Here is a 21,129-nt window from a genome sequence, read left to right as displayed (position 1 = left end):
AAATCCCTCTTTCGCAATAATAGTGTGAAGCGAAACAGAAGTGCTTGACTTACAGTTGCGTCCTGTTGAAACTAAATCAAATTTTTTAACTGAGATCCTTCAGCCTCATCTGAGCCACTAAGAAACCTTTGAAACAACAGTGGTATACAGCTAGGTGAAATGGCGCCACTTAGGAACATTGCACATATATTCTTCTAAGACAATAATATATTTAGGACGGTGCTTCAAGGTGAGGGGAACCACCAACCTCCCCTAAATTGCGGCCAAGGCCACACCAATAGACAAGAAAAATCCTAAGCACACGTCTATAGTGTATAAAAATATTCAATGCACGATGTCCGCATAAATATCAACACAGTATTGTGATTTGTTGTTTCTCTTTCTTTATTCTTAAGTCTTGCTTCAGCCAACACGTATTTCGTTGCATACAAAGGGAAATCGTCCCGCGACTTTCTCAAGGCTCTACTATCTTCTGTATAATCCTTTCTTATGTGTTGATACTTCCAACCCACAATGGTTAAAATATCTGTTCTCAGCGTTTAAAAACGGTTCTTCATTAAGGAAGGATCCCTGTCCGACCCCAAATCACGAGCTTGTTAAAGAAACAAATCTGTACTCAAAGCCCAAAACGTGACTCTTCTCATACTCGTATAATTTAATAATTAATAAAAGAAGAACAACAACTGGACCCATATCGACAGTGTGTATGGTAAAGTAAATATTCATATTCTAATAAAAAATAATGAAAGATGCTGTGTGCTCTAGTGATCAAGCGATGCCAAACTCGTGTTGAACAGTATGTATAAACAAATGACAATGAAACACTTAGAATAATAAAGGTCAGAACAATTCTCCATTCCAGAAATGGCAGCAGTTCATTGAAAATTGTGTTCACATTGTCATGGTCGTCGACAGCGTTTCAACCCCAAACAACAAGGTGGCGGGTGGGGGTGAGGGAGGGTGTCATCATAAGGACTAATAATAGTTCAATGATGCTAGAGGAAAATTACTGTAAACCAAAAATGGAAACCAACAATTAGAATGATAAATGCAAAAAGGAATAATCTAGGATGGATCGTTGCCAAATTGAATACTCACGAAAAAATAGTTTTAAAAGATTTCTTTCAAGAGATGTATCTAGAAAACATGAATAAAAATCATCATTAAATAATCAAGGTCAAATGATGTGATGGTGTATTGAAGTGCTCTGAGAGTGGTCCGAATAGTGCAAGAAAGTTACAAACAATGTGGCCGAACACTTATTGACAGATTAATTCAGTTGATCTCCAGAATCAGGTGAAAATTGGGACACAGGGTCCTCAATTACTTATAAGACTCTCCTGAAATAAAAATTGAAATGTAAGACATTGTGACATTAAAGTATAACAAAAAGTCTGCATACACGAGGAATGCAAACTTACTGAGACAGAAGAGATGCACGCCAGCATAGGTTGTGCTCAGCATATCGTCCACTGTCGTGAAGAATTGGAGATGCGTGTGCTGCAGATTATCACAAATATGCCCGCTGGACATGCGACCTCCATAAATATGGAAGGAGTGTTCACACAGTACCGTGGTAAAACAACAGACTAAACAATTGACCCAATATATAAGGACGATGTTGTTAAAAAATAAATACTTAATTGAAAATTGGGTATTTGCAGGGTCACGCTGTGCAGCAGCAGTCCCGTCCTTCTCTGGCAAGATTTGTGAAAGTGGCTAAGGCATCCTCTAACTCTTCCTCCCTTGCTGCAGCAGGTGACAAGACATTCTAATGTGCTCTCATAGGCCAACACCCAGTTCGTAGGGGAGATGATTTCCTCCTCAACTATTGATCCATCAGACAGATGGGTCTTGTAGATCATTTATAGTGTCTACGCATTGTCTTTCATTTCCTCCCCTCCCCATTTTCTCCCCAAATGCTGGCCAGTGTGCTCAACATCAAGGCTTCCTTTCCAACTTTATTGAGATCTTGCAGGAGAAAGAGCAGGATCTTAAGTTGTGGATGACCAGCACCAACCTGATCTCCAGCAGACCGCTCTCCTTGCCTCACCATGACTTCACAGTTGTGGCAGACACATCTGTGGCAGACGCATCGCTGCTGTGTTGGAGTGGGCTCACATGGGAGATAAGAGGCCTCTCATCTCCAGCAGAGGGGCAGCTCGACTTAAATCATCTTGAGCTTTGAGCGATCCACTTGGTTCCAGGAGCCTCCCTCCTATCTCTCAAGGGGAGAATGGTGCAGTCATCATACAAAACCCTATGTCACTGAAGATAGCTAGACCAGCAGAACATCCAGGTGGATCCCTGATTGCTAGAGCAGATGAGCTGAACAGACATTGACTGGCCAACCATGAGTGGCATTGCCATCCTGTGGTAGTGCTGCGCATCTTCGCTCATTGGGATATGCCCTAGCAGCTCTTCCCCGCTGCCTCTGAGAAAGTACCTTGTCAATCAATCAATCAATCAATGGTACTTTATTCGGCTTTTGTAGAAAAAACCATAAAAGTCAGTGTTCCAAATTTCTGTTGGGTGGGGCTCTGGGGGGCCTCTGGGCGCGGGCGGGGATGGCCTGTATAGGCTGAGACGCCATGGGTATTAAACTGATTTGCTACTAAACTTTAGAAGCTTTCGTCACGCTCCCCTCGTAGGCCCTTGGCTAGTTGCCTGGGTCCTTTTTGTCTTGTCATAAGATTATGCTATGCACTGTTTTGGTACATTTGTGCAGCTGATCGTTGTCAGTCCGCTCACAGGTGTGGGAGTTACTTGTTTAGAGTTGACGTTATTTACCAGGTGGTCTATGATTCTTTATGGGGCTTCTGAGATGGGGAGAGAGCCGGGTGGAGAGTATTCTTTTGACAGATGGCGAAGCAGATAATTAGACCTGAAGGGTTCAAGCTCCTTACATGTAATATACGTGGTATGGGCTCCCCTGCTAAGCGTTACTGTATACTGAATTATTTACGCCGGAGAGGTGTACATGTGGCGCTCCTGCAGGAGACTCATCTCACGGAGACTGAGGTGGGGCGATTGAAACGTAGATGGAGGGGACAGCTGTATGCGACCATTTACTCTGCATTTATGAGGGGGGCCCTTGGGTGGATTCGACCAGGGGTACCTCTCCAACTCTTCCGTAGAATGGTGGACACAGAAGGTCGGTACGTGGTGATACAGGGGAAGTTGTCAGGGAGAGAGATCACTCAGGGAAGTGTATATGCCCCCCAATCGAGTACAGATTCCTTTCTTAGAAAAGCTCTTAGGTGCCCTAGCGGGTGTGGATGCTGACAATGTGATACTCTGTGGTAATTTTAACTGTGTGTGCGATGTAGACTGGGATATATCTACCCCCCCATTGAGAGGCACGCTGGCATCCAATACGGCACAGGGGCCTAGGCGATGGGCGGGGTGGGGATTGGTGGACATGTGGAGATTTCAAAACGATCAACAAAGAGTATATTCATATTATTCTCACCTGTATGACCTCCACACACGATTAGATATGTTTTTTTGCTCTACTACACTGACCCAGATGCTCTCCGAGGCTGAATATTTGGGGAGAGCCATCTCTGATCACAGTCCCCTGATTATGCGATTTCCTCCTGCCTCTGAGAGACCTCTAATTCACTCTTGGAGATTAGACTCCGCCTTCCTGGAAGATGACGGGTTCCGACAGATATTACAAGCGGCACTGTCCACCTATTTCTCTGAAAATTGGACTACAGCTAGTTCCTTGTTGGTTAAATGGGAGGCGTTTAACGTGGTCACCAGGGAACAATGCTTAGGACAGACGGTGGGCCTCCGAAGAGAAATAGCAAGGGAACTGGAAGTGCTGGTGCAACAACTACAAGATTTAGATAGGGACTTGGCGAATGGTTTAGCGGTGCACGATAAGCTGGCGGCGCTTAAGAGTCACTATAATATTACATGGGATAGATTACGGATGGTGGACCTGACAAAATATAAAGAGCATCAACACGAAGAAGGGGGTAAAGCCGGCAGATTGTTAGCCTGGCTGGTTAGACGGGGGTGCCCATCCCGAGTATCACTGATGATATGGGGCGAGTGCTTTGTTCTCCTAGCGAGATCAATGGGGCGTTTCGCAGATACTAAGAGAACCTGTATCGGCAGACAGGGACAGTTCTACCCGAGGAGATCCAGATGTACCTTGGCACACTACGGTTGCCGGGTTTAGTGGACGCCATCAGCGACTCTCTTGCTTCGGTGCTTTCAGTGAGTGAAATTAGGGAAGCAATTAAGGGGATGGCGAGAGGGAAGACCCCCGGGCCAGATGGCTTACCTGCAGACTTTAATTAACTTTCATTGATATCCTGGCCCCACAATAGCAACATCAATATGCGACCGCGCTTGAGAAAGATAGGCTTCCATCCTCCATTAGGGAGGCTCTGGTGGTCCCCCTACCTAAAACTAAGTCTGACCACCCAAGAGTGATGGACTTCCGGCCCCTGTCCATGTTAAACACAGATTTTAAAATTCTCAGCAAGGCTTTGACTACTAGGCTACTGCCTTATATGCAACAGCTGATCCACACAGATCAGAACGGTTTTATACCCACGCGGTCCACTTCTAATAATTTGCGCAGACTGTATAATGTAATGTTCCATAAGGATTTAGGTGACTACCCAGATTCAGTAGTCATGTCAATTGACCCTGAGAAGGCTTTTGACTCCCTGAGTTGGGACTTCTTACTGGCGACAATGGAGAGGATGAAGATGGGTGAGGGCTGGCTAAAATGGATAGGCCTGCTGTTTAAGGAACCTAGTGCACGGGTCCGCACAGGCGCTATTATATCCACATCATATAATATTTATAGGGGGACCCGACAGGGTTGCCCCCTATTGCCGCTTTTTTTCGCTCTAGATTTGGAGCCCTTGGCAGAATGCATTCGTCAGGAAGGTGAGCGTTTGGGGATCAAATTAGATGGGGCCATACATATAATTTCACTGTATGCCAACGATGTGTTGGTCTATTTAAGAGACGGAGCCGTGTGGGTACAGAACTACTGCCATTTCTGGGAGAATTGGCAGAGATATCGGGCTTACGCCTCAATAGACAGAAGACTCATATCTTCCCATTATGTCCTTCTTTACCGAGACCACCACCTTGACCGAGACCGAGACCGTTGGACTTAGATTGGGCCCCGTTTGTCTTTAAATGTCTGGGTATTAGAGTTTATCATTCCCAGGCTGACCTGCTGGAGGGTAACCTTGGAGGTGCCTTACAGGGGCTTCAGCAGAATGTCACCTTTTGGCGCTCATTGAAACTTCCAGTAATGGCATGGGTGGCGCTGTCTAAGATGGTGATGCTGCCTCGCCTTTTATATTACTTTGTCAACCTATCAGTCGTAATACCGCGTAGTTGGTTTAAGAAGGTAGATTCCTTACTAAGAGACTTGGTGTGGGATGGTGGCCTCAATAGAGTATCCCTACAGACTCTGCGGCTCCCGCTTATTAGCGGTGGCATGGGGGCCCCGGATTTCGAGGCCTATTACCTGGCGGCCCAATTGCAGTGGTTGGCCCGGTGGCTTGATGGGAGAGGGCTGGATACCTTACCTATCACCCCCGGCTCGGTAACAGCGACCTTCCTGCCTAGAATGCTTGATAGGCGTAGGAAGGTTAAAACCATGGGGGTGCTACTTTCTCTGGCCATGGCATGTTGGGACAGATGTGTGGCGAGGTCCAGAGACACGAGACTTTACTCCCCTTGCGTTCCTCTGGGGGGTTTGCCTGAATCGGGGGACGGCCCGCCCCTCACATGCCACCAATTGCAGGGTTGGGACGGTGCAGGGGTCCAGACAGTGGGAGACTATTACAGAGATGGGGAGTTGCTACCACTCACAGACTTCTTGGAATATCATGAGTTGCCGCCTGGGCAGTTCTTGAATTATCATAGAATTAGGGGCGCCCTAGCAGAGATATGGGGAAGAGAGATGGTGGAGCCAGGTACCCACCCGGTCATGCACGCAATGGTGACACTGGGCTCGGCCGGACATCTAGTGAAATGGCTCTGCCAGGCTGTCATGGAGATCTCGAACCGCACACTACATCGGTTAAGGGAGAGATGGGAGGAGATGCTTGCTAGGCAGTTTACTGATAAAGAATGGGAAAGGGCCTTGGGAGGCCCCAAGAAGGTGTCTTGAAACGCTGCCTTTAAATACTTACAATTTAACTGGTTACATAGAACTTATCTCACACCACACCGGTTGAACGTGGTATTTGGGGGTACCGACCAAGCATGTCCATGCTGTACTCTTGGTGATGCGGACTTTAACCACATGGTATGGTCTTGCCCTAAGCTCCGTGACTATTGGACGAAAGTGGTGGAGCTGATAAACAAAGTGATGTCACTGGGTATTGCATGCGCACCAGCTTTTTGCCTCCTGGACATATCCCAGAGGCCCAAAGCCAAACAGCTGCAGTTTCGCTTCATAGACTTGGACTTGCTCTTGGCCCGACGGCGTATAGCACTTGGATGGAAAGCAAAACAGGCACCATTAATGACTAAATGGGAGGATGATTTGACGTGTTGGGCGAGAGCCGAGGAACGGGCTCTGCTCATAGAAGACAGAGTGACTAAACAACGCAAACCACTTGCAGAACCCTGGGCTGATATAGTGAAAGCTTGGGATAAGCGTCATGCCCCACTACAGTCTTTTGATATAGATCTGACTGATTTGGACACCCAGAACTACACATAGTTCAGTCTTGGCATGTTAGACACCCAAACCTAGACGTGGGTATTTATGGCACTTCAGAGCGCGGTGGAAGGTCGATTTCCACTGTGTTAGCCTAACATGGTAGGGAGGTTGGTAGCCCTTTACCGCCCAGGTCTCCCTCATTGCCTCACGGATGTCATTAGCCCAAGTAAAATAATTTATACAAAGTATACTGAGCTCGACCCCTGGTAGTTAGTTTTAATGTTGAGTTTATTAAAATAGGAAGAGATACAGGGCATACACTCTGGTGTTTCATTATTTGCTTGCTGGATTACTTTGGCGTTAGTTATCTGCCACAAACTATATATATATATTTTTTTTTTGGTATACCAGATGCAATTGGGAACTGAGGGATTAACGGTATAGCGCCCTCTGAAAGTCTGGACTGGTTATACTGCTACTCCCACATGGACAGCGAGCCCATATGAATGGAACAGCTGGGTCTTCCTTACTGTTTGATGTCTCAACTATCTTTCCTATTGTAATGTGGTAGAGGCGAGTGTATAACTAGAGACACTACAAGATGTTATGGTATACCCTATAAGCTTCAGACTTCTAAAGTAGAGAAGATCATATGAAATGGTATTTACCTTCAAAGCTTATAATTTCCACTGCTAAACCCAGAGATACCTATTGTAAATGGTTTACCACATGTATGACTGTATATAATAACAAATGGCAATTAAAAAGATATTTAAAAAAAAAAGTCAGCGTTACAAAAATACAAGAAACTCCCATCCATTATTATTATTAATTGTCGATTTTCATTCATTATTATAAAACACATGCTATAATGAACATGTAAAACACAAGTATAACAAGTTATAAAAAAGCAAAGTGATCTCACATTCAAGCCTACTCTACTCGTGGAACTTAGTCACAGCTAGACCTAAGCCTAACTGCTGCCTTTAAAAAAACTAAGAACATGGCATAACGTGGACCCTGAAAGCATAGCTAAAAAGGCAGAGCACACTTGATTAAAATTAGCTTTTTTTAAAATTGGAATTAGATAAGTCTTTCTCGACACCTCATAATTACTGCAGAACATTAAAAAATGATCGTGTCCTGAGGGGACTTGCCGTCACAACCGATTGGCGGCTGGGTCTCGCCTGTACTACTCCCTTGTGGGTGAGCGAGGAGGAAATGGAATTAGTCAAATCGGAACCTTGTCAATAAAAAACGGTCGTACGAGTTGGGAAGCCCTAGGAGGTACGGTTACATAGATTGTGCAGTTTTCAAGATGATATCTTCTCGTACACTGGGCTTCATAAGCTCACGCTCTTCCCTGTCCACCACCCGCTGTCTAAGAAAAGACTCCTTGGCCCACAGTAGGTTCTTTCTTTTGATTGAATCCGGGATGCTAAAGAAATCTGCTCTTCCTAGAGCAGTGGTTCCCAAACTGGGGTCCGCGGATCCCCAGGGGTCCGTGACACATTCCTAGGGGGTCCCCAGGCAGCAGTTTTAAAGGCACTGCAAAGTTCCTTGAATAATCAGCAGTTTTTGGGTAGCAATAAAAGTGTCAAGATAACTCCGGTGATTAATGTACCTCCTGTAGAGAGATGAAGGTTTTGTCCAATGGCAGCTTTGACTCACCTGAGGAAGCGCTGGTGGTTAATATGCCTGCTACAAAGAATGTCTACCATGCAGTTTTTTTAAAACAGTATTTTGTTTTGTGCATAGCTCACTGGGTTCCTGCTTTTGCCACAGAGATTCTTTTGTTATTGTGCAGTTCACAAGTTCCAATCGTAATTTAGCACAGTGAGCTATGAACTGCCATCAAAGAACTGCATGCAAACTCCACAGTACAAGTTAGTAAGTTATGCTTTTTCCCAGTCTTTCATTATCCCGATGCTGCTAAAAAGGTTTGTTTGGGTAGAAATAAATCCTTATTATTAAAGTCAATGTTAATCCCTGTGTTATATTCTGAATCCTGAGTTTCTGCTTCTCCAGACCAAGCACTCTTAAAAAATACCTACCAGTATGGATAAATTGTGAATTCTACACCTTGTAGTCCCCTTTGCCTTATGTAACATTTTCTATTCACTGATTTACACACACATGATTCATGGTCTCTCTTTGTGTGTGATCTAGAGTACTAAAACCTTTCCGGATGTATTTAAGCCAAGGGATATGATGGCCGTGTTCAGGGGCAATACAGTCCCTTGGGATATCTTTATTCAAGGCGGTCCCCTTGTTCAACCAAACTATGAGCCAATAAGATAGGTGGCTAAACAACAAAAAATCTGACAGGCAAGACATACCCAAATCTTCATGTTCGATAAAAGTGGAGGTTCCCTGGGGAACACATAGGAGACATCTCAGGAACCTTTTTTCGATTCTTTGTAGCTCCTCATGAGATATGTGGCCCCAGATTTTACTACCATAAGTCACATGTGCTAAATACTTGGCTCTATAAATCAGCGAAATTGCACATATTGGTTGTTTGCCCGACCGCGAGGCAAAGTAAAAAATTGCAGTGTTGGCCCGTAAAAAGTCCCCTTGCTTTTTGCTTTTTAAAGGGCCCCAATGTAGCTTGGTGTCCAGCATGACACCCAGGTAAGAGAAGACACTAGTGTTGGAGGACTGAGGTAGACCCAACCTTAAAATTAAGTCTTCCTTGAACTCTGCCCCACCTGCATCACATATGACTTGCAGTTGTTGACCAACAGGTCCCGGTCTTCCATAAACTTCACGAAGGAGTTAAGTAAAATTTGCAAACCCCTCTCGGTCTGGTCCATGAGGACAGCGTCATCCGCAATAATACCGGCAAACCAAACTGTCCCACATGGGGAAAATCTACCTGTGTGTCAACTAATACCTTCTCCAAGTTGTTAACATATAAATTAAATAAAAATGAGGCCAGTATACAACCCTGTCGGACCCCTCTCTGGATTAGGAACTATCGGGTTAACTTACTGTCGTTAGTGTATCGTACTACCGCTTTGGTATCCATATGAAGCTCACGTTAGAAGAAGACGATGTCTTTATCCACACCCATGCCCAATAAGGTCTCCCAAAACTTGTTTCTGTTCACGCGATCAAAGGCAGAAGACAAGTCCATGAAGGCCTGATATATGCTACCGGGTTGGGCGATGGTATATTTGCTGACAATCATATACAAGTTTAAACATTGATCGACTGTCGAACTCCCTGGACGAAAACCCTGTTGAATGTCAGCCAGAATGTTATCGTCTGCCCATGTAGACAACCTATCCAACTGGATACGTCCCACCACTTTGACCTAAAACTCCAATAGGGATATGGGCCTGTAGCAGAGGGTACTATCCCTTTTTTCCTTTTTTTAAACTGGGCCAATAGTGGCTATGGCCCAAGTATTAGGAGGGTCATCTCTTATTGCTACATTAATAACAGTATTGAGAATTGGCACCCACAGCTGTGTGTTAGATATATAAAGGTCCTAGGGAATACCAGTGGGTCCTGGAGCCTTGTTTTTAGATAACCCTGCAATACCCTTACTGACTTCGTCGGCTGATAACAAGGGCTGACTTCCCTCCACCACCACCGATGGCTATACTGGCAACTAGTGGGCTTTTGAACATTTCCTCAAAATGACCAACCCATTCCTCTTCTGTGATATCGGCGTCAAGAACCTGTGTGTTTTCTCATGACAGAAATGGACTGTTGACAATGCTCCAAAACTGGTAACTATTTTTCAAGGTGCCGGCCTCCATGAGCTTACTCCATGCCTCCTCCTTTTCCTTCACCTTGCTAGTTCCGCTTTGTATATCCCTCTACACTCTTTAACCGAAGCGCGGTCCCTCGGTTTGGTGCCTAATTCCCCCCTCAAGTTCCTGGCTGCATGGGAGCAGTCACGATCAAACCATTTCATGACTCGATTCGTCGGCAATGGTAAAGTCCAGAAGAAATTGGTAGAAAGGGGCTGGAAACAAAGATGAAATCTATGAATGTTGCACTCCCCCTCCCTGTGAAGGTGGGATTGAAGGATTTCATACCTTGGACCAACCTACTCATGGTCAGAGTTAGATCAAACTCATCAACCAGGGAATTAAGAGTGTCTCCCTGCATGGTATGTTATACATGCATGCCCGACCTACGCGGGCATTCTATGTCAGTTAAAATTCCTGCTGTTGGATCCCCGCATAGGTGAATATTAAAATTTCCTGCAAGCATAAGGTGACCGTTTTAAGGGGCCTTAACGGTCACTTTCCTTAGAAAAGAGCCCATCCTAGAGATGTTACAGACATCTGAAGAGGCGGGAGTGGCATTATAAAAATTCAACAACAAAAAACTAACAGACCCCTGGGAAAAAGATAAAGCCTGCAAGCAAGGATTGTCAGTTGGTAACACCTTCAAGCGACATTGTATATCCAAGGAGACATAAATTACCAGCCCACCCTTAGATCTTCCCATCCGTGAAGGAGTGGCTGGCACAAAGAAGGTATTGAATCCCTCTAGGAAAAAGCTATTCATGTTGGTCCATGTCTCCTGAAGGCAAATCGCGTTAAATCCTTTTATAAAGGTGATCCATCCGGGGTCAGTAAATTTGCTTGCTAATCCTACTACGTGCCATGTTCCATGAAATACATCTGCAGGCCTTGCCATCCCCTGGAGCTGTAGGAAGAGTCCCTGTTTTCATTTGGTGGAAAGGTGATGTCTTTATTTGTTCTATACAAGTTAGTCAATCACAGGAGTCCAACGTTTCCAAAGGTGTAAAAAAGTTGTGAAGGGGTATGTCTTTTTTTTTTTTTTTTTTTTTTAGTGGTGCACTGTATAGTTTTATTAGTAAAACTGTATGTCTGTGCAAATGTAATGGTCATTTCAATTAAATATATGTTGTCTGTAATCGCAGTGTGCTACCTCACCAAGAATACTCCACTCTTCACCAATCCACTCTGCACACGCTACACCACTGACTCTACTCTGCACAACTCCTCTTTACACCACTCCACTCTAAGCCACTGCACTAAATGCCACTTCAGGCTACGCCACTCTACTCTACGCCAATTTGTCGACATTCTACTCTACACCACTACAGTCTAGGCCACACCAAACTACTCTGTACAAGTCCACTCTACGCCACATTACTCTATGCTACTCTGCAACACTGCACTCTATACCGATACACTCTACGCCTATGCACTTACTCTGTACACTCAACTCAATACCCTTGCACTCTATGCCAATCCACTTTATGCCACTTTAATCTACTCTTCACAAATGCATTCTATGCCTCTGCACTCTACACCATTTTACTCTATGCCATTACACTGTGTCATTCTATGCAACTGCAATGTACTCTGCACCACTCCCATCTATGCCACTTCACTCTGCTCTGAAACAATCTACTCCATGCCACTGCACACTATGCAACTCTACTCTTAACCACTGCACTTTACACCAGTGCACTCTACACATCTTTACTGTACGCCACTGCACTCTATTCTGCATCACTGTACTCTACACCACTATACACCACTGCACTCTCCACCACTAAAGTGTACCCCACTGTACTCTGCACCACTCCACTCTACTGCACTATACTCAACTCTGCACCACTCTATGCTACTCTACACCCCTGCACTCTATGCCACTCGACTCTACTCTGCATCACTCAGCTCTACCCCGCTCCACTTTGCACCACTGCACTCTATGCCACTCTGCCCCACTCCACTCTGCCCCATTTCACTCTACTATGCACCACTCTAATCTATACACTCCATCCTACGATGCTGCACTGTGCACCCATGAATTCAATGCCACTGCACTCAGTACCAGTGCACTCTACGGCACTATACTCTGCACCACTCTATGCCAATGTCCTCTACACCAGTCCACTCCAGTGTATGCCACTCTACGTTACTTCACACTATGCCACTCCAGTACACGACATTCCCTGCCTCTTAAATTTGCGCCATTCCACTCTATGCCACTCCACTCTCCTATACCTCACTAACGTTAAGCCATGCTGTTGTACAACATATTAGCAAGCAATTGTCTCTTGTACAGGCGAGACTTTTCGGTTTTGCCAATGGCTGTGTTTTTCTTTTAGTCTTCTTGCATTAAAATTATGATGTTTGCGGGGACACACCGTTTGGTGTAACCAAGCGCTCTATAAATGGATAAAACTAAACTAAACTTTCAGGAGAATTGAAGTGAACTAAATCTGTCTAATGGATGTTGAAACGAATGACTTTTTAGATTAAATCTATCTATGCACATATTGAAACTTTGATGCATAGGGAATGTGTTGCATCTTCTCGCGTCATTGCTTTCATATACAAAATATAATTTCGTTCCACTTGTGGTACTATGAAATCTGCAGGAGCAGAGTTAGGATGTACTTAAGCTAAAATCCATTCCTTAAACTTGGTGCTTGCATCCATCACTCATTCAGTCAATCCGGGCCTCCTAAAAGACACCCAATATGACATTTCTTTCACATTTGATGAAGCGCAGCTGGGTGCGCTGGAAGAGCTTCCTCCGTTTCCTCACCAGAGCCGGAAGCATCCACACGCCTTTCGAATGTTGTAGAGAGTATAAAAAGGACAGAACCCTGGTGTGGAAACAAACATGGCTTTCTCTTTACCGTAGAAACTGTTAGGCAGGCTCGGTACTCAGTGCGAGAAGGATGATTTCTTTAACAACATTAAGGTGCTGTGCTCATGGCACAGAAGAGTCCACCTATGCAATAACTTCGGAAGCAGTCCGAGTAGCACGGCGGGGGAGGCCTTACGTTCCCTCTTCCGCTTCTTCTGTAGTTTGTTCCACTTCCTCTGTGACGTTGCTATCCGGCCTCTCCTCGGCGGCAGCGCTAGTAGGACTCATCATTGGAATGGAAGAGGCCTCGGTACTGGTTCTCGATGCATGCTGCTGCTTTCTTTTTTTCCAGATCATGAATAATGCAATTCCTGATAACATTATAATTACCAGCACGGCAGTGACTCCGCCACCTATCTGTGTATGTTTGTTCCAGAACTGATCTTGATAAGTGGTGCTGTGTGGCTCTGGAGCAGTGCTTGATGTCGTCCTCTTGGTTGTGAATGTAGCTGGGGGAGGTGGCAGTGATGGATCCCTGATGCATTCTACCTCTGGCTTTGTCCAGCGTGCTGTGCCTCCACCATCATCTGCTTGGCACACAATGAGATTAGACGTCCCTGCTTTCCGCTTGTAGCCAGCTTCGCATGTATATCGCAGTGACGTTCCTTTCTTGCTTGGGAACACTTCATGTGGGAAAGGCTGCGTGTGGTCGACTTGCTCTGGGACGTGGCATTCTGTGCGTGCCTCGACAGTTGCTGCGCAGAGAGCCCGAAGGTGGAGCAGTATCAACAGGGCGCATAGCGCTCCCCTCCAAGCCATGTGCGGCGGGAGAGGCTCGCCCACCTTGCCTGTGTGCCCTGGGCGCTTCGGCGCCACCAGTCACACCGAAGGGGTATGTCTTGTGTTAACATCTGCCGATCCGGCTGGGGACGAACGGAATAAACCGGGAGCCTCCATAAGTCCTCCCTGTTGGGTGCCATCGCACTGCTAAAAGGTCTATAAAAAGGCCCCAGAGGAAGAGCCACGATACACGAGACAACCCCACATGAGTTGTTCTGTGATGCTGCATATAAGATTCTCTCTACCAGGTGGGGTCTGATAAAGTTGATGATTACTCAGTCTCCTGCAAAGTTTTTTATAGACCTCCCGACCCAGGAAATTCTGCACACCATATTTATGAATCTCTCCAACCTTAGACCAAGGGCGGTGTTGTGTTTCAGCCAATGCAGAACTTTGTTGTTAAGTTGGTCAAAATCTTCAGCGGCACCCATGTGGAGCAACAGTACATTCCTGAGTACTACTAAATAGGATGAAGATTCAGGTGGAAGATGTAAAGTTGGTAACCTCTGCCTCTCCCCCCTGGGGTCTGCTGCTCGGGCCTCTGTGAGGACCCCCCCCTCTTCTCAATGTCTCTCCCATTGTGGGTTTAGCTGGACCAGGGCAGGCTATGGAGCACTGGGATTTCAATGCTACCACTCTGCCCAATGAGTCCACCACCCTGGAGTTTGAATTCACCAGGGGCCGGAGAGGAAGATTGGCACTACCTTGCACAGGTATTAAGGGTGACATATTCCCACTTAGCCCTTGCTCACCGGTTATGTCACTCGCTGACCGGGGACCAGCTAAAGCCCCCCCCCCCCCCCTCCCCCGAACTACTTTGAGGGTCAGTGTCCCCAGCTGGCCTATGTTGGTAAATGCTTGTACGCTCCAGCTCCATTATGGCTAAACGTTACCTAATAGGGTCTAGTTTGTGGTCTATACTTGTCAGCAAGGAATCCATCCAGCCATCCCTCATAGCCTCCATATCGTCCTTAGTTAGTGGTTGCGGTTTGCTGACAGTTTGTCCTGACCCCTCTGCCCTTGGACTTTTCGCTTTGGCCCCTGTCAACGAGCCTTTCCTTTTTACTCCCAGTCCTGCCCCTACCCTCGATCCCCTTGGCTTGACATTACACACCAGGTCCTTATTTAGTTCTAGTTGGATCAGTAGACTCAGGCCTTGATGGCTAAACCTACGTCTAGGCCATAACCTCCCTCCGCCCCTGAACTCGGGGATCTTGCTGGTGTGGATGAGGGTCCTTGGTCGAGCTGGGTATCCTGGGCAGGCTGTGATGAGCTAACCCCCGATATACAAAGTGGGCTGGAAATGGTGGAGTACAGGGGAACGAGAGAGCCGGCAGGCCACCAGCTCAATTTCCTTTACTATAATCCCAGCTGCTCCTAATAAAAAGGAGTCCATCGTAGAGGCTGATGGTCCTGGGGGTACTGATGTCGGGCCTTTACCTTTCCCCATGGTTCCCAAGCAGGGTTAATTGCTAGCTAAACAGACTAGCCAGCAGGTAGCGCTGAGAAGGACTAAAATGTGACTACAGTCAAACCTGACACCCCTGGCCGGAATTCAAGATGCCAAAGAAAACTCCTCCTACCTTCCCGTACTTGAAGATGGTGGTAATCGTCCACAAGGCTCCTTCGTCGGTGTCTTCCCTACAGTCACGTCCCCAGAAGTCTACACTGCCACACCAAGCTCCTACCACTGAGTCCCAGGACCAAGAGGGGTGGGCCAGTGGAGCCTCTTCCAGGTTCTGGTGGGCACGGACTGGTTTGCCCTTGGCCCGGGCTTAGCCCGGGCGCATTTCGCGCCGCAGGAAGCAACCAGCGCTTTTAGGCGTGTGTGGCGCGGGTGTGCTGCCTGGCTCCCCCTTCTCCTCGAGAACGGTGTTCTCTGGGACATCGAGTCCCTTAGGTGCAGGTAATTCAGCAAATGCAGGCAGAAAAGTGTCCCGCGCCACGGGAGGCAACCAGTGCTTTTAAGCGCGTGCAGTGCTGGCGTGCTGCCTGGCTCCCCCTCCTCCTTGAGAGCGGCGTTCTCTGGGACACTGAGTCCCTTAGGTGCAGGTAATCCAACAAATGCAGGCAGAAAAGTGTGCCTGTCAAAACTTGTGCTCACTAAAGTTACCACCAGGGGGGTCCCTGAAGATGCATTCCATCTGTATGATTTTCAGCTGCTACCTCTCCAATGTTGAATTCTGAGAAAAATCAGGAAGAATTGGGGCTAAATCATCTTAACTACCTCGGACTTAGGAGAGTATGGTACCGAGCGCTCCAGAGTATGATTCCGTGCTCTCCTATCCTGCTACCACTTCAAGATGACCTCCTTTCTCTGCAGTAGGGGAGGGTCCTGCACACAAGTCACAGCAACTTCTGCCTCAGTGTGTGGAGATTGAGGGGTGACAGTTAAAAGCGTTCAATCTGCCTGTAAAATTAATTGATGCTATCCTTGATGTCCAGTGCCCTTCGACAAAGATCACCTGTGCTGGGAGAAATTGCATGTTGCAGCGCTTATCTTAATGACCCTCTGCAAGCTAAACTTTCAGATGTATCATTGTTTATTTAATTGTTGACCGAGGAAGACCTTGAAGTTGGTACAGTTAATGGTTTTAAGGCACCTGTATTTATGTATTAAATCTTTTTATTTGTAAAGAACAGAGCAAGCAATTCCAACAGCAGTTTGCTTACATCCCCGACTGGGCAAATTGCTAACACGTGAGCATGATAAGGAACTGACTTTAGAGTGTTGGCTGGGGGGGGTAGCTGGTGAGGGTATGGTACACAGCGATTCGCCTACAACCCTATCAGGGCTGGCTGCGTCGGGGAGCACCCTCAGGAGGCAGACAGTGAACAGCAAGTCTATGGACCTAGTGGGTAGAGCCAGTTTTAGTGACATCATTGTGCTGTAAAAGCTTAGCCTTGTTCAAACGAATAAAACATAGTAACGTAAATTAACAATACGAAGAGTAACAAAAAGACCACCCCTCCCCTCCCCCCCACCCTCTCACCTTCCGAGGATGCTCATATAGATGTGAGCCTATGTTAGGAAAGCAGAAATGTTGCAAGGGGCCACCCCCAAGTGTCTCTATCTAAGCTTGCGGGACCAGTTTGAGAATTTGCAAGTATGCCGGGCAGGTTAATTCTCTGAAGTCTTTAGACAAGATGTAGATGAATGGGGCCCAAATTTTCGCATAAGTGGTGGGGTTGGCGCTGGCCGGAATGGACAACCTCTACATGCCCAATAGTGACCATAAGTGGTGAAGCCATTGCCCGTGGTCTGGGATCTTATTCGTTCCTCATTGTGCCAGTAAAAGCCTATGAGCGGCGTTAAGTGCCATGGCCATCTTGCCGGCCCCTAATGGACCGCAGTGGGTAGGTAAGGGCATTAGGAAGGCCTAGGATTGTGTACGCAGGGAGGCATGGGATCTCTGTGTAGAAGTCTTCATCTATGTCGTCCAGCACCTGCTCCCAGAACCTCGTTAGCTTGGGGCAGTTCCATGGCAGGTGTATTAATGACCCGGGTTATCACATTCCCTCCAACACCGACCGTCACAGAGTGCATTCCATCTTTGTACGCGAGTAGGCGTGTAATACCAATAGGATGCAATTTTAAAGGCTGTTTCAGTGTGGCCTACGTTAAATGTTGTGTGGTGGGCCCTGTAAATATGTCTCCCCATTCTTTATCTGAGAGGCTGCGTTCCCGTGTCGCTTCCCACTTTCTTTGACCGGGCATCCTTTGGGAAAGTGGCGCTTTCGATAGAAAGCGGTAGAGTTCAGATACGAGTTTCTTATCGTCAGATTTTAAAAACAACCATTTTTCAAAAGGGGTCATGGGCCTCCCCACTTTAGGGTGAACGTTGGAGCCGAGGACCCAGTGGGTGAGCTGGGTGTATGTGAACCTCTCTTGTTCCGATAGTGAGTATTGGGATTTAAGCTTGTCAAACGGGATGTGGCCCTCATGGTCAAAAAGGCAGCCCACACTTTTACACCCACTCGCTAGCCACCACTGAGCCACCTGGGGCGACTGTCCCGGCGGGAACTCTGGATTGTCAAACAGTTGGGTCAGAGGTGAAGGAAAGGTCGAGAGGCCTGCTGGGAGTACCAGTTTATCCCATACCTTGAAAGTTGTGCTTTTTAACGGGCAAGAGTATAGACCCCAGTATCTATGTACACATGGGAGCCAAGTTTCCCTCCAAATGTGTGAGCCCGCAACGGTTTGGTCCATGAAGACTCCGTGCTTTTCGGTCATGGTGCAGTTCCATTCTACCAGAAATCTAAGTTGGGCAGCTTAGAAGTATCACATAATATTGGGGTCAGCCAATCCACCCTCCACTTTTTTACGTTGCAGTAGTTGTTTTTGCAATCTATGCTTCGCCTTGTCCCATATAAATCGATCTATACTCTGTAGAAGCTTCCTTAATTCCCTGGGTGGAGGGGAGAGAAGGAGCGCCTGGAAGATGTAAAGGATCCTAGGGAGCACATTCATTTTGACCATGGCTATTCTGCCCAGCTAGGACAACGACAATTGTCGCCAACGATCCAAGTCTTTGCGGATCGTGGCTCCTAAGTTGGAGAAATTCTACTGTGCCATCGTAAGAAGGTTCCTATCTAGCAAGATGCCCAGGTATGAGAGCACTGCATCCACCCATTGGAACTTACACTGTGTGCGAAGAGCTTGGCTGAACAGTGAGATTCAAGATTTGCGATTTAGACAGATTCATCTTGAAGCCTGACACTGCCCCGAAAGCCTCCAGTTCCGTGATGATCGTCTCAAGCATGGTAAGTTGGAAATATCTACCGTACTTCATAAATGCCCAGGGCCAATTTTAGGAGGCAGATATGACACCGGGGCTCAAGTATGTCCAAGCTGCAAAATTATGCTCACTGATTAAGGAAAAGCAAGATTCTTTCAAGCAATAACCTAAGGAAGAGCAATAGGGAGCATCCTCTAGGAACAAAGGAAGATCAGTTTGATCCTAAGACTTAAAAATAGACCAGAGAGTTGTCATGTGCTCTAATAAATGCACGGTCTTTAATTAAACATAAACATGAATTTGGGCACTTTATTGACTCGTATGCCCTCGACCTCATCTTTGTCGTGGAAACCTGGGCTGATGAAACCTTAGTGCCCGATTTAGTAATGGCTATTCCACCTAGCTCCGCAATAGCCAGGACGGATCGTCTGCATAAAAAAGGAGGGGGTGTGGCAATAATCTACAGAGATTACTTAAAAGCATAATTTAAAGACATTCCCACTGACACAGAGGCTGAGGTGCGTTCCTTTAAGATAGCGGTCAATCATGTGTATTCTTTCAACGGTCTATTAGTGTACCGCCCACCAGGACCCAGAACTAACTTTATGCAAACTATGGGCCAGCTCCTTGAACATAAGGTGAAAACACAAGATTACACTAATCTAGGTGATTTTAACTTTCACCTTTACTACAGTTCTGATAATGACTCCGTGGCCCTTATGGACCTGGTGACAAGCGCAGGCCTAGAGCAGATTATGGTAGGGCCCACTCATAGAGCTGGACCTTTCTGGGCGCTCTCTTCACAGACTGTCATTTTTTAAAATATAATAATACTTTATAACTCCATTGGTCCAACCACTCAGCAATGATATTAACTCTCACCTTGCCCACCTTAGCAGGCCCTAAGCAATGCCTAGCTAGAAGCCATAGAAGATACTTGTGGCAGTGCACACACACAACAGACTTCATTTCTCACCTAAGTCAGAATATACCCTATCTCTCCCGAGATTCAGAGATAGCTGCACTAGAATATCACAATTGGAAAACTGCAGCAGTACAAACTACCATTCCCCAGAGAGCAGGGAAAAATAGTAGGACAGCACCCACCGAACCTTGGTTCTCAGAGGAACTAAGGCTATAAAGAAGACTCTGTTGCAGGACAAGAAAGGTTCTGGCGACAGCATTATGATCCTAGGGAGAAAGAATTATACAAGACAAAACTAGCACAATACAAAGAACTGATTCAAAAAACAAAAATCAGCTACTTCTCGAAAAACATAAAAGGAGCTAAGAATAACTCCAAAGAGCTATTTGCGCCAGTGCTGAAACTAAGTCATCTGCAGGAGACTAAACAAAACACAATAGACCAAGCTTTTTGTAATAGCCTAGCGTCCTCTTTTTGCAATAAAGTATCCACTATTTACAACACCTTTGCTTCAAGCTCTGCTAGCAATCAGAGTTCACAGGCATTGTCAGACGCTGTAAATTTATCTTCAGTAGTGCTCAACCCACACCCAGAACCTGATCTGCCCCGATCTTCTAACTTCACAATAATGTCTTGTGAACAAGTCTCAAAACTTCTCCTAGCCACCAAATCTGGATCTCCGTTGGATCCCTGTCCTTCTAGAGTAATCCATATGATAGTGGAGACAGTCGCTCGTTCACTCATGGAGGCACTTAATACTACCATTGAATCAGGGATCTTCCCAAAGATGTGGAAAAAAACATCTATTCTACCTCTGTTAAAAATTTGGATAAAACAGACCCAGGGAACTATGGCCCTATTTCCCTCCTACCTTTGCCGGCAGAAAATCTTGGAGAAACATATGAACCAAGAAGTAGCAAACTTTATTGAGAACAATCATGTTCTGGACCCCACCCAATATGGTTTCAGAATCAGATATAACCCTGAACAGGCCTTAGTTACCGCAGCTGAGGAAATTAGACAAGCAGTTGACAACTGAGGCTCGGCAGCCCTGATATTGCCAGACTTGTCAGCTGCCTTCGATACGGTAGATCACGGCATTCTAATAAACCGGCTTCAAGAGGCAGGGATAGTAGGCCCAGCCCTTGCACTCCTCAGATATTTTCTGTTAAACCGGGAACAATTTGTTGAAGTAGAAGGCTTTAAATCTCAGTTCTTCAGGCTCCAATGTGAGGTCCCACAGGGCTCATCTCTGAGCCCTACCTTGTTTAATGTCTGCACCCCGTACCGCAGCGTGGCCGGAGGCCAGCGAGGCAGTGCCCGGAGATCCCGTGGACCAGCTGGCTGGACAGGAGCCTGATTAAGGACCTGGG

At 46.3% G+C, this 21,129-nt stretch overlaps 2 protein-coding genes across 4 annotated transcripts in view; one reads left to right on the top strand and one right to left on the bottom strand.

Moving 5' to 3' along the window:
• LOC146775817 (FH1/FH2 domain-containing protein 1-like) overlaps window positions 1–21,129 on the top strand; it is a 2,636,482-nt gene that overhangs the window by 1,621,319 nt on the left and 994,034 nt on the right. The gene's annotated exons all lie outside the window — the stretch shown is intronic.
• LOC146775819 (uncharacterized) lies at window positions 13,439–14,125 on the bottom strand. Its single transcript, XM_085638305.1, has one exon. It carries the CDS (start codon window positions 14,069–14,071, stop codon window positions 13,445–13,447), a length of 627 nt encoding a protein of 208 aa, XP_085494431.1. The 5' UTR covers window positions 14,072–14,125; the 3' UTR covers window positions 13,439–13,444.

The sequence above is a fragment of the Triturus cristatus genome, chromosome 12 (assembly GCF_964204655.1).
Source record: "Triturus cristatus chromosome 12, aTriCri1.1, whole genome shotgun sequence".
Taxonomy (NCBI): Eukaryota; Metazoa; Chordata; class Amphibia; order Caudata; family Salamandridae; genus Triturus; species Triturus cristatus.
This window is presented reverse-complemented; position numbering and strand designations above follow the sequence as displayed.